Source organism: Sinocyclocheilus rhinocerous, unplaced genomic scaffold, assembly GCF_001515625.1.
Source record: "Sinocyclocheilus rhinocerous isolate Xijiao unplaced genomic scaffold, SAMN03320098_v1.1 scaffold1694, whole genome shotgun sequence".
NCBI lineage: Eukaryota > Metazoa > Chordata > Actinopteri > Cypriniformes > Cyprinidae > Sinocyclocheilus > Sinocyclocheilus rhinocerous.
In genome coordinates, this window is record NW_015626863.1 from 1,374,782 (window position 1) to 1,389,934 (window position 15,153).

Below are 15,153 nucleotides of genomic sequence, written 5' to 3' on the forward strand. Positions count from 1 at the left end.
GACGCGTTTCAGAAAGGCGGGGCATAGAGGAGAAACAATAATGTACAGTATGTAAAAAATAATGTTTTTTTTTAACCTTAAACCGCATAAACACATTTCATTACACCAAATACACAAAATAATGTTCTTTTTAGCAACATCATATGACCCCTTTAATGATTGTGGAAGTCTTTTTTGCTCACCAAGGATGCATTTATTTGAACAAAAATACAGTAAAAACAGCAATATTTTGAAATATTATTACAATATAAAATAACAGTTTTCTATTTGAATGTATTGTAAAATGTAATTTATTTCTCTGATGCTAAGCTGAATTTTCAGCATCATTACTCCAGTCTTCAGTGTCACATGATCCTTCAGAAATCATTCTAATATGCTGATTCTTATTATTATCAGTGTTGAAAACTTGTGCTGCTTCATATTTTTGTGGAAACCATGAAACATTTTTTTAAGGATTCTTAGATGAATAGATATGTTCAAAAGAACAGCATTTATTTGAAATAGAAATCTTTTGTAACCTTATAAATGTCTTTACTGTCACTTTTGTTCAATTTAATGCATCCTTGGCCCCAAACTGACCCCATATTTATGTATTTATTTATTTTTAGAGGTCTGTATCATTGTGTCTCATTTGTCAGTCAGATTCTCTCTTTTCTCTTCCTGTTCTTTAATCAGCACTTCCTGTCCTGTCTGTATCAGATGCATCTTCTTAAGGCAAAGGCACACATATAACAGCCTAAATTGACTTTTACTGTTTTTTTCCTGTATTGCATATGCATTTTTTGCACACATGCATGACCTCAGGCTGTCTGTGTTATTAATTTCACACAGCTGTACTCGTGTGAAAATACGTGTTTTTGTGTTGTGAGTATTTGCACAGTCCAGTGCTTTATGTAAAGCGAGCGTGTGGAAGCGTGTGCATGTGTATGTATGTGGTTTTGTGCACATAAAGACAGCATGTCAGACGATGCTACACGTCAAAAGTGCATCTGTGGCCTGCTGCACAGGAAGAGAAGGAGGTGCAACAGGAAGGATAGAAAGAGAGGGAAAGAAAAAGACAGACGTGACAGAGACACTCAAACAGAGAAAGTGTCGAATGGAGGATGAAGATGAGGTCTGAGAGAAGTAGAGTAGCGAGAGCAAAGGTTAACAGATGCCAGCGAGACTTCCTGTGCTCAGAAACACACATGATGCTCCTGTGTGCTCCTGTGTTTGTGTGTTTGGAGACTCCAAATCTGAAGACCAACGAGATCAACGTGACTCAATCAACAGTGAGTATTCGCTTTCATCATCAAGCGTATTAGCTATATTTTATATTATATATAGTATAAGGTGTTTGTCTTTAAACATTAGCCATACGGAGTTAATTGCTGGAGAAAGTCTATTTTTTGAAAACACAGTCTTACAACAATTTTTACCATGGTAAACATTGTTACATTAATTAATATTACTGCTGTAAAATTATAATATGATTTGTGCATTTTTTTGAAGAAAACTCTTTTTTTAGGTGCTGCCTCTGCAGCATATATCTTGGTGTTCTGGTATATGGTGTTCTGAGTCGTTACTAGGGTATTTAGAATGGTTGCTAGTGTATTAAGGGTGGTTACTGGGGAATTTAGGATGATTGTTATGGTATTCTGAGTGGTTACTAGGATATTTAGGATGGTTGCTGGTGTATTGAGTGGTTACTAGGGTATTTAGGATGGTTGCTAGTGTATTGAGTGGTTACTAGGGTATTTAGGATGGTTGCTAGTGTATTGAGTGGTTACTAGGGTATTTAGGATGGTTTCTAGGGTATTCTGAATGGTTGATAGGGTATTTAGGATGGTTGCTAGGGTATTCTGAGTGGTTACTAGGGTATTTAGGATGGTTGCTGGTGTATTCTGTGCGGTTACTAGGGTATTTAGGATGGTTGCTAGGGTATTCTGAGTGGTTACTAGAGTATTTAGTATGGTTGCTGGTGTATTCTGTGCGGTTACTAGGGTATTTTGAATGGTTGCTAGGCTATTCTGAGTGGTTACTAGGGTATTTAGGATGGTTGCTAGGGTTTTCTGAGTTTTTACTAGGATGAAGGATGGTTGCTGATGTATTCTGAGTGGTTGATAGGGTATTCTGAGTGGTTACTAGGGTATTTATAATAGTTGCTAGGGTATTCTGAGTGGTTGATAGGGTATTCTGGTTCTCTAGATTTAAAAGTAAATGATACTTTAGAATTGTCTATAATTATCATGGTAGATATTTGTAAGGGTTCAGTCAATCAGTTTAGATCCTCTTTTATATAGAGACATAATGTATAGTATCTACTTTAACCCAACCATGGGGGTGGGGAATCTTGTTATATTTGTTATTAAAATACCACAAAGGAAGTGACATACTGTAGTTTGATGAGGTTTTGAGTATAACATGATATTGACACTGCTGTTCTGTTTTAGCGGGTCTGTTACTTACTGAACTTACAGTATGTGAACATTTACATCTTACATTGATTATGACCGTTTAAAAGTTTCAGGTCAGTATTATTATTATATATATATTTTTTTTAAACACTTTTATTCAGCAAGGATGCATAAAATTGATCAAAAGTGACAATAAAGCATTTACTGTAAAGCATGTTCTTTTGAACTTTTTATTCATCAAAGAATCCTGAAAAAATGTATAATAGTTTCCACAAAAATATGAAGCAGCACAACTGTTTTCAACATTGATAATAATCAGAAATGTTTCTTGAGCATCAAATCAACATATTAGAATGATTTCTGAAGGATCATGTGGCACTGAAGACTGGAGTAATGATGCTGAAAATTCAGCTTTGATCACAGAAATAAATTACTTTTTAAAATATATTCACATAGAAAACAGTTACTTTAAATGGTAATAATATTTTACAATATTACTGTTTTCGTTGTATTTTTGATCAAATAAATGCAGCCTTGGTGAGACCTTCAAAAACAAAATATACATTTTATAATAATTTATTAATAATTTATAATAATAATCTTTACACACACACACACACACACACACACACAATTCAATAAACCTTGTCCATGAATGAATTCATTCAGTGACTATAGCCTCCTTTTTCAAATTAACTAGTGTCAGCTATATTTGATTATTACATGCTTATGAATATGAATGCAAATATGCTGCTAGCTCTTCTAAGTCTAGGCTACTGTGGCTCAAGCATGAGGTTTTCAGGGGTTTCTGCATTAACTTCATGCAGAATCAAACACTTGAAAACGTTCTGCTGACTGCACTCTTTCTTTCTGTCATATGGGACCCAAGAGAAGGGCAATGCTGCAGTTTCTACCTCCCCTGAACTCCTGACTGGGTTCTTTTTATTAATATCTTAATTGAGATGCAGGTTGCTTTGTCAATAGAAATAAGGGTTATTGTGGCATAAGCTTTTTTTCATAGTTGTCTTGATACGAAAGGCTTGTAAACTGTACCTCACCTCTGTTTGGGATGGCTGTCATGCTGTAACCATGGTAACACAGTGTTTGTTGATGCATGTGGGTAATGAGGTTCAGACTTGGTTTCCAGAGAACTGACATGTGCTCCTCTGGACCTTTCTCTACATATCTTATTCAATAAGATTTGAAGACATCTAACTGTGTTCAGACTTTAAAAGAAAGTTAAATCACTCTGTGATAAGTGTTAGAAAGCATGTCCACATTTCATAAAGTGCAAAATATACATCTAGAAGAAAACGTGAGCATTGCTTGTCTGTGAGCTATGATGGTGACTGTATCCGTTTGACTGATGTGTGCTGCTGATGCTTGCATAGTGTGTTACAGGCAAATGGATCCCACTGAATGACACTGAGGGTCTGACACACACGCAGCTGGACACGCTATCCTAGTGCTCTGGGATGGATAGACATTCCCATATCCCATGGCAGGAGTACTGCTACCTGGATCTGAAGTCCAATGCTCAAAAACAAGAGACTAGCAAAAGGATGGAAGGTAGAGGTACAAAGTCCAAACACATTACATTTAATTTATATTTTAATTAATATTTTTTATATAGTGAAGCAGTATAGATGTATTACTGTTTCTCAGTTATCAGCCATATTAGCCATTAATATTAAATATTAAAGTATACATGCAACTTTAGATACATGTGACAGTGCATAAAAATTACAAAAAACTAAAAGGTTTAACGTTTAACATTTTTAGTTTTTAATGTTGTAAAATTGTTATATACATGTATTTATAAATATATTTGGTATTTAATATTTTTATATGACAAAGAAATATTGATTTTTAATCAAGCCATTCATTATTAAAAATATTAAAATATGCATGCAACCTTAGCAGATCTATGTGTGCCTGTGCATAAAAATGACACTAAAACATGTACTTTAGTTTTTAGGGTTGTCATTTTTTTATATATTTTTATTTAAAATTATTGAATATTTTTTAATATAAATTAGTATTATAGATTTATAATACTAACCATTTTTTTGGTTATCAGCCGTTAATATTAAATATGAAAATGTATAAATATAAAAATATATATTCACAATTTTAAATAATTATGATTAATAAAAATATTTATCAGTACTTCCCAGAAATTCAGTATCTGTGTATCCCTAATTTTACAATTTGATGCATTTCTTATGCTGCGTTCAAGTCCTCCTGGGACGTTCGTACTTACGAGTTGACAAGTCGTAATTACGACGTCAGGTGTGTTCAAGTCAGTTTAGTCGGCACAAGATGGCGGTGTACCTTCTTTTAATAAATTATAAGAAAATACAACAGGGTCTGCATTTTTTTACTTGGATTTCAGCTGCGTAACAAGAACATGACCAATTTAAGTTTATAGGAAAACTAAATTATCAATTTAAGCAAAAATGTACCGTCAACTACAGACGTTGCATCCATCGATTCCGCCATGTTTCTCATTGACACGCACGCCCCCAACTCGGAAACTCGGGGCTTAAAGAAAATTTCGAGTTTCCCACTCGTAATAACGACTTTGTGGTGGCATTCATGTGCGTTCAACTCGCAAATATGATCTATCCGACATGACTTGAACGCACTATCTGTTCCCTCAATCAGGGAATGAGGGTGACAATAGAAACCAAGACATTCCCTGATGGAGGAAACAGATGTTATGTCGAAGTTCTGACACTAGGGGTCACTATAATTAAATGCCACAACTAGCTGAACTGTGTTACAAGTCTATGGTGGGCAAATGCTGACAAGCATAGAGTGTCCAATTACCAAATGCACTTCACCCCCTTGTAACCTTCCAATGCCCAGAAAGCATGTGATTGGTTTATTGCACGTTACGCCCAAAAAACACCGATTACTCATTAAGAGAATAGGGACAACTCGTTTATGCTGCGTTCAAGTCCTCCTGGGAAGTTCGAACTTACGAGTTGACAAGTCGTAATTACGACGTCAGGTGTGTTCAAGTCAGTTTAGTCGGCACAAGATGGCGGTGTACCTTCTTTTAATAAATTACAAGAAAATACAACAGGGCCTGCATTTTTTTTCCTTGGATTTCAGCTGCGTAACAAGAACATGACCAATTTAAGTTTATAGGACAACTAAACTATCAATTTAAACAAAAATTTACCGTCAACTACAGACGTTGCATCCATCGATTCCGCCATGTTTCTCATTGACACGCCCCCAACTCGGAAACTCGGGGCTTAAAGAAAATTTAGAGTTTCCCACTCGTAATAACGACTTTGTGGTGGCGTTCATGTGCGTTCAACTCGTAAATACGATCTATCCGACATGACTTGAACGCACCATTACACTAAATGATATGTTTGTGTATGTGTTTGTTCCTCAGATTCCGGGTGGTTACGCAGACACCAGACATTGTTGCAACGGTTCTTATCCACCTCCATTTTGGTAAATGTGGTCCATCACATGAGAAAGGCAGACCTGCTTAGTGCACAGGAGGCGGGGCTTATCCAGGAAATGGGGTCTTTGAAGGATAAAGTGCACTTATTGGTTGAGTTACTGTCTGTCACTGATCCACATGGCGCCGCCCTTCAGGCTTATCTTCAAGGTTCACACCTGACTGAGTTCAACCTTATAACTGTACATGGTAAGTGTGTGTGATTAATTTATTATTATTTTCTGCTTCTTTTTTTATGCCAGAGTTTGTTACTTCTCTCTTTCCCTCCGCAGACTCTGTGGTTAATGATATGTTTGTGTATGTGTTTGTTCCTCAGATTCCGGGTGGTTACGCAGACACCAGACATTGTTGCAACGGTTCTTATCCACCTCCATTTTGGTAAATGTGGTCCATCACATGAGAAAGGCAGACCTGCTTAGTGCACAGGAGGCGGGGCTTATCCAGGAAATGGGGTCTTTGAAGGATAAAGTGCACTTATTGGTTGAGTTACTGTCTGTCACTGATCCACATGGCGCCGCCCTTCAGGCTTATCTTCAAGGTTCACACCTGACTGAGTTCAACCTTATAACTGTACATGGTAAGTGTGTGTGATTAATTTATTATTATTTTCTGCTTCTTTTTTTATGCCAGAGTTTGTTACTTCTCTCTTTCCCTCCGCAGACTCTGTGGTTCGACCTTATAAAGATGCTCTCCTTCAGCGACTCAAAGAAGATGAAAATTCATCGTTGCAAGTCGCTGGTAACTCCAATTCCACTTTACTCCTCATAGAGTGCGTATCTGACCTTCAGCAGCGAGAACACGACCTTGTACAGGTGTCAGTCAACAGAGGGGCGGGGCCTCTTCACGGTCGAGCGTTGGGATTGGACAAGCTGATCACTCCTTTGACGAGAGTTAGCACCGCCCCTCGCGTGACGCTGACGATTGGCGTGGCCGGCAGCGGGAAGAGCCGAATGGTCCGCCGTTTCATCCAGCTATGGAGCGCCAGTCAGATCTATCCAGAGCTGAGTCTCGCAATCCCCATTGCATGCTGGGAATTGAGCAGTTTTGATCGGCTATCGGTCGAGCGCTTGCTGCGATTGTATGTTCCGTATGATAATGTGGACGTAATTATATTTAACGAATCCTGCAAAGTGTTGCTCATTTTGGACGGATTGGAAGAATTTCGCCAGTTGCTGGATTTCGCAGATGCCCCACCCACTAGTGATCCTCGTCGCGAAATTCCTGTGTCGGACCTTATTGCAAACATTGTACGAGGTAACCTGTTGCCAGGGGCAACGCTCTGGCTTTTGTCAAGGCCTGGCACTGGGGCGAAAGTTCCGGCGGGATTGGTCGATCGCGTGACAGAAGCCCCGCCTCTTTCCCAAACGCAAATAAAGGATTATATTAATCACTGTATTACAAACACGCTAGATGTGTATTCGTTATCCCAGGAGAGCTCACCGTCTCAAACGAACACACCCGAGGATGTCTCCTCCCAAGTGTGGACTTACCTGAATTCCCAGAAACCATTGCTCATTTTGTCTTCTGTGCCGGCGGTTTGCCACATTATCATAACTACGCTGTCGCGCCTTCTAAAGTTAGAGTCAGATGCCACGCCCCTTCCTAGAATATTAACAGAAGTCTATGCCCACTACTGTTGGCCACACCTCTCAGGATCAGAAGCACCCAGTGGCGGCATCAGGAAGCCACTTAGCACTCTGGGTCGTCTTGCTTTTTATAGCCTCTTACGACGACGGTATACGTTCAGCGAGACTGAATTACGAACTTACGGCGTCGATGTACCACCTCAGGGTGGGACTCTCGGCTGCCGCATCCTCCAGCGCAGGCAAAGCTGGTCATCCGATAGCATGGCGTGGCAGTTCACGCACACGTCCGTGCAGGAGTTCATGGGGGCGCTCTTTTACTACGTTTCGTTGAAGCGTGGGATGTTTGATTTGTTCTCTGAAAGTGCCGTTTCCTGGCCCCGCATTGGCTTCCACAGCCACTACCGTGCTGCGCTGCAGAAAACCAACCAATCGGACGCTGCAGCGCAAGGCAACCTCGACCTCTTTATGCGCTTCCTGTCAGGGCTGCTGTCTCCGGCGGCCGGCACTTTGCTAGGCGCTTCATTGGGCGTTGGGCACGAGGAGCAGGTGACCCAGCGCACAATAGCGACAACTTTGCTTCAGAACGCGGTGACCGGGACAGCAGGCGATGCCGTCAGTATGTGCAGTGTCACCATGGTAACGTGTCTGGCGGAGCTGCAGCAGGGGGAGTGGCTACGATCCGTAGAGGACGATCTCGTTAACTGCAGCCTGCGGGGGAAGCTGAAGGGCGGAGTTTGTGCTGTGCTCGCCTACTTGTTGCAAGTATCAGACGCATGTACTGAAGAGACGCAACTGTCCAACTGCCTAGACTCCTCCTCCTTGAAGAGGCTCCTCCCACAGCTGCTGTACTGCAGTAAGCTCAGGTAAAACGTGCATGTTTATACTAAAAAAGCCAAAACTCTATAGCACAAAGTTAGTCTATACAGTTTGAGTGCTATATTTAAAGACTTCTAAAGCCATTCTACAGATTTGTTAAACCTAAGTTTAAGTTATTTTTCATTGTAAATCTCGTGTGTCCTGTTAACTGTTACATATATGTGTGTGTTATGCAGAATGGAAAACAATGAATTTAAGGAAGGCACCATGGAGCTGTTGGGAAGTCTGCTGAGTGCCAAAGAGTGCCATATTCAGATGCTCAGGTACAGACACATTAATGTTTCTTGAGCAGAAAATCAGCATATTAGAATTATTTCTGAAGATCATGTGACACTGAAGACTGGAGTATGATGCTGAAAATTCAGCTTTGCATCACAGGAATAAATTACATTTTAAAATATATTCAAATAGATAATGGTTATTTTAAATTGTAATAATATTTCACAATATTACTGTTTTTACTGTAATTTTGGTGAAATAAATGCAGCCTTGGTGAGCAGAAGAGACTTGCAGACCCCAAACTTTTGAATGGTAGTATGTTTTATTACAGCCTTTAGCTTGTTTAACTCTCTTTCTTTCTCTTTTGTAGTCTGGCTGATAACTCCATAAGCAGTAAAGGCATTAAACCGCTCAGTCGGGCTCTACTCGTCAACCGAACTCTCACAAGCCTGGAGTCAGTGACTTTTTTATTAATATAATAACTTTTTTTTGTATTTTCACTAGCAGTTACAAGGTCGTTGAATAATATAATGCAAACTAATCTGATGTATTTTTCTGTGCCTTTGATCCTTATAATCCGAATCAACAAGAGAAATTAAGGATGCTAAATAAAATTGATCTCTTTTGTCTTAGTCTCCGTGGCAACAACATTGGCGCCAAGGGAGCAAAGACGTTGTGTGAGGCCCTAAAAATGAACCAGGTCCTTGTGTCAGTCAAGTAAGTTTTGATAAACCATTATAGAATTGTTACACTAAACTAATTTTTTTATATTATAATATTTATAATGCATACATTTTTTTTATTTATTAATATTATTTATTTATAAAATAATTTTTTTTTTTCTAATTAATACTTTTTTCTAATTTAAGATCTAATAAGGTCCTTGTGTCAGTCAAGTGAATTCATAATAATAAATATAACAATAAAATTGTTACAGCTGTAATTTAAAAAAAATATATATAATTTATAAAAATTCATTTTATTTACTTATAAAATGTTTTTATATATTTCAAATTGAATACATTAATTTAATAAATCTTTAATCAATCATTTGATTTAATGTGTTATTAAATGAGCATATGTGTGTTTATTCATGTAGTCTGCAGAATAACCACATAGAGGATGAAGGAGCGCGTGCGCTGGCGGAGGTTCTTCAGTCAAACCGAAAGCTCACCACACTGAAGTGAGTCTGTGTTTTACTGTGTGTGTGTGTTGAGGTCAACTTTTAAAGAGAGCAAGGCTCTAGAACCCAAGGCACTTTCATAATTACTGTGTGTTTTACTGTGTGTGTGTGTGTGTGTGTGTGTGTACTTCAACAGAGCATCATAAACACAAATCTTCATGCATTGCAGCGTTCAGAAGAATGGCATCGGGCCAGAAGGAGTGAAAAAAATCGGAGAAGCCCTTACAAAGAATCAAACTCTACAAGATTTCAAGTAAGAATCTGAAGTGTCAGCTCAAAATCTAATCACATTCAACACTCTACTGAAAATAATTCTGTCCGTATGAATGTAATTGCAGCGTCTCCAGCAATCATTTGGGTGATTTGGGAACAGTAGCTCTGGCTCAGGCTCTTATGGTCAACCACATACTCCACAGGCTCAGGTAAAACAGTGATTTCATTACAAATATCCAATCGATGAATATGAATGAACTTCTGACCTGTCTCTCTCACTTGTTCAGTCTTCAGAGTAACTCAGTGAGTGACAGAGGCATCAAAGCTCTCTCACACGCTCTTCAGTCAAACCGAGGTCTCAGCTGTCTGAAGTACGTCAATGCCAAACACCATAGTATTAAACTATTTAAACGTATGTTCTGGCTAAGAAATAATACTGACTTTGTGTGTCTGTTTGATGGCAGTCTAAGGGAGAATTCAATAGGAGTCGCTGGAGCCAAAGACATCGCCAAAGCCTTAAAAGTCAACACTTGTCTTAGAGAACTCGAGTAAGTACACACAAAATACATGCTTAATTAGTCAAAATGAACACATACCATTGTCTTTTACTGTTTTTATATAAAGCTAATTAAGACTAAAAATAATGTACGTATATATTTTTTTCCACATATCTATATTATAAATACTATAAATATTTTACTATTATAAATATTGTAAATGATTATAAATATGTATTAGTTAAAATAAAAAACATTTTAATCTGTAGTAAATATAATTAGCTTTATTATTTATATATATATATATATATATATATAGCTAATTCCTATAGACTAAAAACATTCATTTGTATGTAATAATTAAATAAATTAATCATATATTTATTTATAATTAAAATATTTAATAATATATAAAAAGCTAATTATAATACAGACTAGAAATATGAAATTTTATGCAAGAAATAATGCTTTATTTATTTCCTATAAAAAAGAAAAAGAATGTAGTTAAAAAAATAATATTTTTTTTTGTATTTGTATTTAATAGATAAAAATGAATATTTATTTATTAAATAATTTTTTAGCCTATAGTTATTATTATTAACTTACAAATGTATATTCATTATATAATCATTTTTAATTTTGAAGCGATATAATCTGATTTATTATATTTTTGAGTTTTTCACAAATTAGAGTTTAGTAAAACAGAAATGTATGTGCTGTTCATCTATCAAATATATAAAACTAAAGCATTTTGTTTCACAAAGTCATGTAAAAATGAATGTTGTACTCTGTGTGTCACCATGTATTGAGCTTGTGTTATCCTCACAACCTGAATGTGTTACAAATCATTTATCAGTGTTTTTGTGTGTTTGTGTGTGTGTGTTCAAGTCTGACTGCTAATCTTCTTCATGACGAGGGAGTGACGGCCATCGCTGAAGCCATGAGGGTCAACAGAGCCATCACCTCCTTACAGTGAGAGAACACACATATTCTCACATACACACTCATGGAACAACACAATACACATGTATACATACACTTTTAAATGAACCTACAAATACATTTAAGACAAAAGAGATGAACTGATGAGAACCTTAAAGATGACTCCTGGTCAGGTAATGACATCACTGAGGTCAGGATGTGATGTCATCCAAGGTCATATTTATCACAATGACTTAATGTGAAGGTGTTGACTTTAGAAATCCGTTTGACACTTAAATGACTAATACAGTCATAAATACGCCTCTGTGTTTGTTTCAGTCTCCAGTGGAACTTCATAAAGGCTGGAGCTGCTAAAGCTTTAGCACAGTCTCTCATGAGCAACACCTGCATTCAGCTGCTGGAGTAAGAACATCTACATCCTCATGCAACTCTATCAGTCCTCTCCTGCATAAAATCATCTCCACAGATCACTGCCATATTGTTGATTTCTCATTGACACCGTATGTAAAAAAAAAAAAGCAAAAAGTTCTTCAAAGCTGCTTTGAAGCACTTTTGGTTCTGCATCTTTCCTTCCACTCTTAAAAATAAAGGTTCCAAAAGGGGTTTTTAACAGTGATGCCATAGAATTATTTTGGGTTCCCCAAAGAACATTTCGTAAAATGTCTATTTAAAAGTTTAAAATAACTTTTTTTAAAGTTTTGCAAGTCTAAAGAACCTTTGTCCAATGGAAAGGTTCCATGGATGTTAAAGGTTCTGTATGGAACCACCTTTATTTTTAAGAGTGTATTTTATTGGCATCCATGGTTACATGAAGAAGTTTTAACATCCATGAAACCTTTAAGGTTCTTCATAGTGGAAAAATTCTTTCGATTTTAAAAATGCTCTTCACACTAAGAAAAAAATCTTTTAGGAATTGTTCACTGAAAGATTCTCTGGGGAACCAAAAATAATTCTTTTATGGCATTGCTGTGAAAACATCCTTTATTTTTAGGAATGTACAGGTTCTTCAGATCTGTGTTTTGGTTTTTGGGTCCTTTAAAACTCTACAAGGTTTACTAAAGAACTAGAGAATGAAATGCTCTTGGTGTAACTTTTTGGCTCTCTAATGCATCAGACTGACAGGTTCTTATTGGAATGAACCTTTAGTTTTAAAAAGTGCATGTCTCAGGTTCATTGTAATATAGTGATATCTGTATCATGAATGATCAGCGTTGTGTGTTTCTCTGTCAGTCTGCAGGAGAACGCTCTGGGTGATAACGGAGTCATTGCTCTGGCCTGTGCTCTGAGGTCAAACTCTTCTCTCAGTGTGCTCTAGTGAGTCTCACTTCAGTTCATTATCTCGTGACTATTTGCTAAAGTCGGTTGTGTCTGACCTTGCGCATGTGTGTTGTGAAGTCTTCAGGGTGTATCAGCGGGTAAATCAGGGGCCGTAGCACTAGCTGATGCTCTGGTGGTCAACGAAAGCCTTCATACACTAGAGTAAGTCTCTTCTGCTCACCCAGGCTGCATTTATTTGGTAAAAAATACAGTAAAATCCTGAAATAATTTTACAATGTTAAATAACTGTTTTCTATGTGAATATCTGTTAAAATGTAATTTATTCCTGTGATGCAAAGCTGAATTTTCAGCATCATTACTCCAGTCTTCAGTGTCACATGATCCCTCAGAAATCATTCTAATATGCTGTTTTGCTGCTCCAAAAACATTTCTGGTTATTATCAATGTTGAAAACAGTTGTGCTGCTTCATATTGTTATGGAAACCACGATACATCTATTTTCCATGATTCTTTGATGAATAAAATGTTAAAAACAACAGCCTTTATTTGAAATAGAAATCTTTTGTAAATGTCTTTACTGTCACTTTTGGTCAATTTCATGCATCTTCTCTAAATAAAATTATTAATTTCTTTCAAAAAACATGATCCTGAACCTTTGAACAGAAACACAATTTTTGCATACAACTAGAAGAAAAAAGAAACACAGTTGACACAGTGTATGATAAACTCTCTTTAAAAACTCAATATTTATCATTTTTGTTTAGTCTGCGTGGAAACTCCATTGGGATGGAAGGAGCGAAGGCGTTTTCCAGCTCTCTGAAGAACAACAGGAGCTTGAGAAGTCTGAAGTACGTCTACAGACCACATTATTTTCACTATACATTCCTAGAACCTATCAAAGCATATCTGAGAGATGTTATTGAAGCTGTTTTACCACAAAATGAACGTGAGCTTTGGAAAAATGTGGCTGGGATCCAGAATAGTAATCAGCTTTGAACATTTGCAAAATGTACAATGTAGAAAAAAAGTGAATTTTCTACGTGAATACATTTTAAAGTGTAATTCATTCCTGTGATGCAAAGCTGAATTTTCAGCATCATTACTCCAGTCTTCAGTGTCACATGATCTTCAGAAATCATTCTAATATGCTGATTTGCTGCTCAAGAAACATTTCTGATTATTATTTTTGTGGAAACATACATTTGTTTCAGGATTCAATTACAGTACTAAGAGCATTTCTGTACTCAAAACAGAACATGAATGTTGAAACGGTGTATTTGCGTGTGTTTGTAGTCTACAGGAGAATTCTCTGGGCATGGATGGAGCGATCTTCATCGCTACTGCGCTGAGAGGAAACCATCAGCTCACCTACATCAAGTCAGTCTGTGTGTGTGTGTGGGTCTATGTGTGAACCGCCGTCTGTCTGTGAGAGGTTCAACCAGTGTGTCACGGTTGCGTGGCACGTGGTGAATGTTTTTGCCCTGGCTGTGGTTGTGATTCTGAACATTGATCATTTAAATTTGCAGTCAATGGCACATTTCACCTCAGCGTGATTGATCCTGTGTGAGATTCATCTGCGATGTGTGTCAAAGTGTGCTATGATTTCCTGTTTCTGCTTCAGTCTCCAGGGTAACGGCATCGGGGAGTCAGGGGCAAAGGTCGTCTCAGACGCCATCAAAGCTGGTGCACCAGATTGTGTGGTGGATATCTAGCACACGCACAAACACAACACGTTTATTTAGAGCCTTATTCGTGTAAATATTTCTGAAGTTTATGTATTAAAGTTGTGTAATAATAAATGTTTATTTTATAAAAACAGAACTGACAAAGATGTTGCCTTAATAAAACACATCATACAACAATTTTGCTGAACTTTCATTCAGATGAATTCAAATAACTGAGAATTTTAACGGCAATTAAACCGGAGTCTACACTTGAATACATATGAGAAGGTATAATCATATATACTGGAAATTACATTTTGTTATTTACAGATATCTCCATGTCATGAAAAAACATTTAATGTGAATTGTCACATTCAGTTCGATGCAGCTATTTACATAAGAATTGAAGTCTATTAACCTTTTTGGAAAGCAAATGCATGATTATTTAAAGGAATAGTTCACCCAAAATTGAAACTTTGATGAAATTTTACTCATCCTCATCCATTACTTTTACATAAAGAGTTTGTTTCTTCATGTAAACAGATTTGGAGAAATGTAACATTTCATCACTTGCTCATCAATGGATCCTCAGCAGTGAATGTGTGCCGTCAGAATGAGTGTCCAAACAGCTGATAAAAACATCACAATAATCCACAGCACTCCAGTCCATCAATTAACATTTTATGAAGTGAAAAACAACATGTTTGTAAGAAACAAATCCATCATTGAGGCGTTTTAACTTTGAACCGTTGCTTCCAGCTAAAATACGAGTGGTGTGGATTACTTGTGGATTATTGTGATGTTTTTATCAGCTG

The 15,153-nt window shown here is 37.1% G+C and overlaps 1 protein-coding gene across 3 annotated transcripts; it reads left to right on the plus strand.

The window, feature by feature from the left end:
- Positions 1-1,092: 1,092 nt before the first annotated feature.
- Positions 1,093-14,884, plus strand: LOC107717760 (protein NLRC3-like). 3 transcript variants are annotated; one of them, XM_016524614.1, is made up of 19 exons: positions 1,093-1,271; positions 3,798-3,965; positions 5,809-6,069; positions 6,541-8,329; positions 8,519-8,605; positions 8,932-9,015; positions 9,195-9,278; positions 9,661-9,744; positions 9,914-9,997; positions 10,083-10,166; positions 10,245-10,328; positions 10,422-10,505; positions 11,343-11,426; positions 11,715-11,798; positions 12,627-12,710; positions 12,792-12,875; positions 13,439-13,522; positions 13,968-14,051; positions 14,296-14,884. In XM_016524614.1, exons 2-19 carry the CDS (start codon positions 3,872-3,874, stop codon positions 14,384-14,386), a joined length of 3,414 nt encoding a protein of 1,137 aa, XP_016380100.1. In that variant the 5' UTR covers positions 1,093-1,271; positions 3,798-3,871; the 3' UTR covers positions 14,387-14,884. The 3 variants fall into 3 exon arrangements, with proteins under 3 accessions (XP_016380100.1, XP_016380083.1, XP_016380092.1); XM_016524597.1 differs by lacking the exons at positions 1,093-1,271; positions 3,798-3,965; positions 5,809-6,069 and adding an exon at positions 6,217-6,457 and having other exon boundaries at positions 13,439-13,620; positions 14,296-14,375; XM_016524606.1 differs by lacking the exons at positions 1,093-1,271; positions 3,798-3,965; positions 5,809-6,069; ... (3 more) ...; positions 13,968-14,051; positions 14,296-14,884 and adding an exon at positions 6,217-6,457 and having other exon boundaries at positions 11,715-11,923.
- Positions 14,885-15,153: the final 269 nt, after the last annotated feature.

Coding starts and splice junctions, on each gene's coding strand:
- LOC107717760 (XM_016524614.1), top strand. CDS start 3,872: ATGGATAGACATTCCCATATCCCATGGCAGGAGTACTGCTACCTGGAT. Junction 9,016..9,194: donor CGAACTCTCACAAGCCTGGA/GTCAGTGACTTT, acceptor CTTTTGTCTTAG/TCTCCGTGGCAACAACATTG. Junction 10,506..11,342: donor ACTTGTCTTAGAGAACTCGA/GTAAGTACACAC, acceptor TGTGTGTTCAAG/TCTGACTGCTAATCTTCTTC.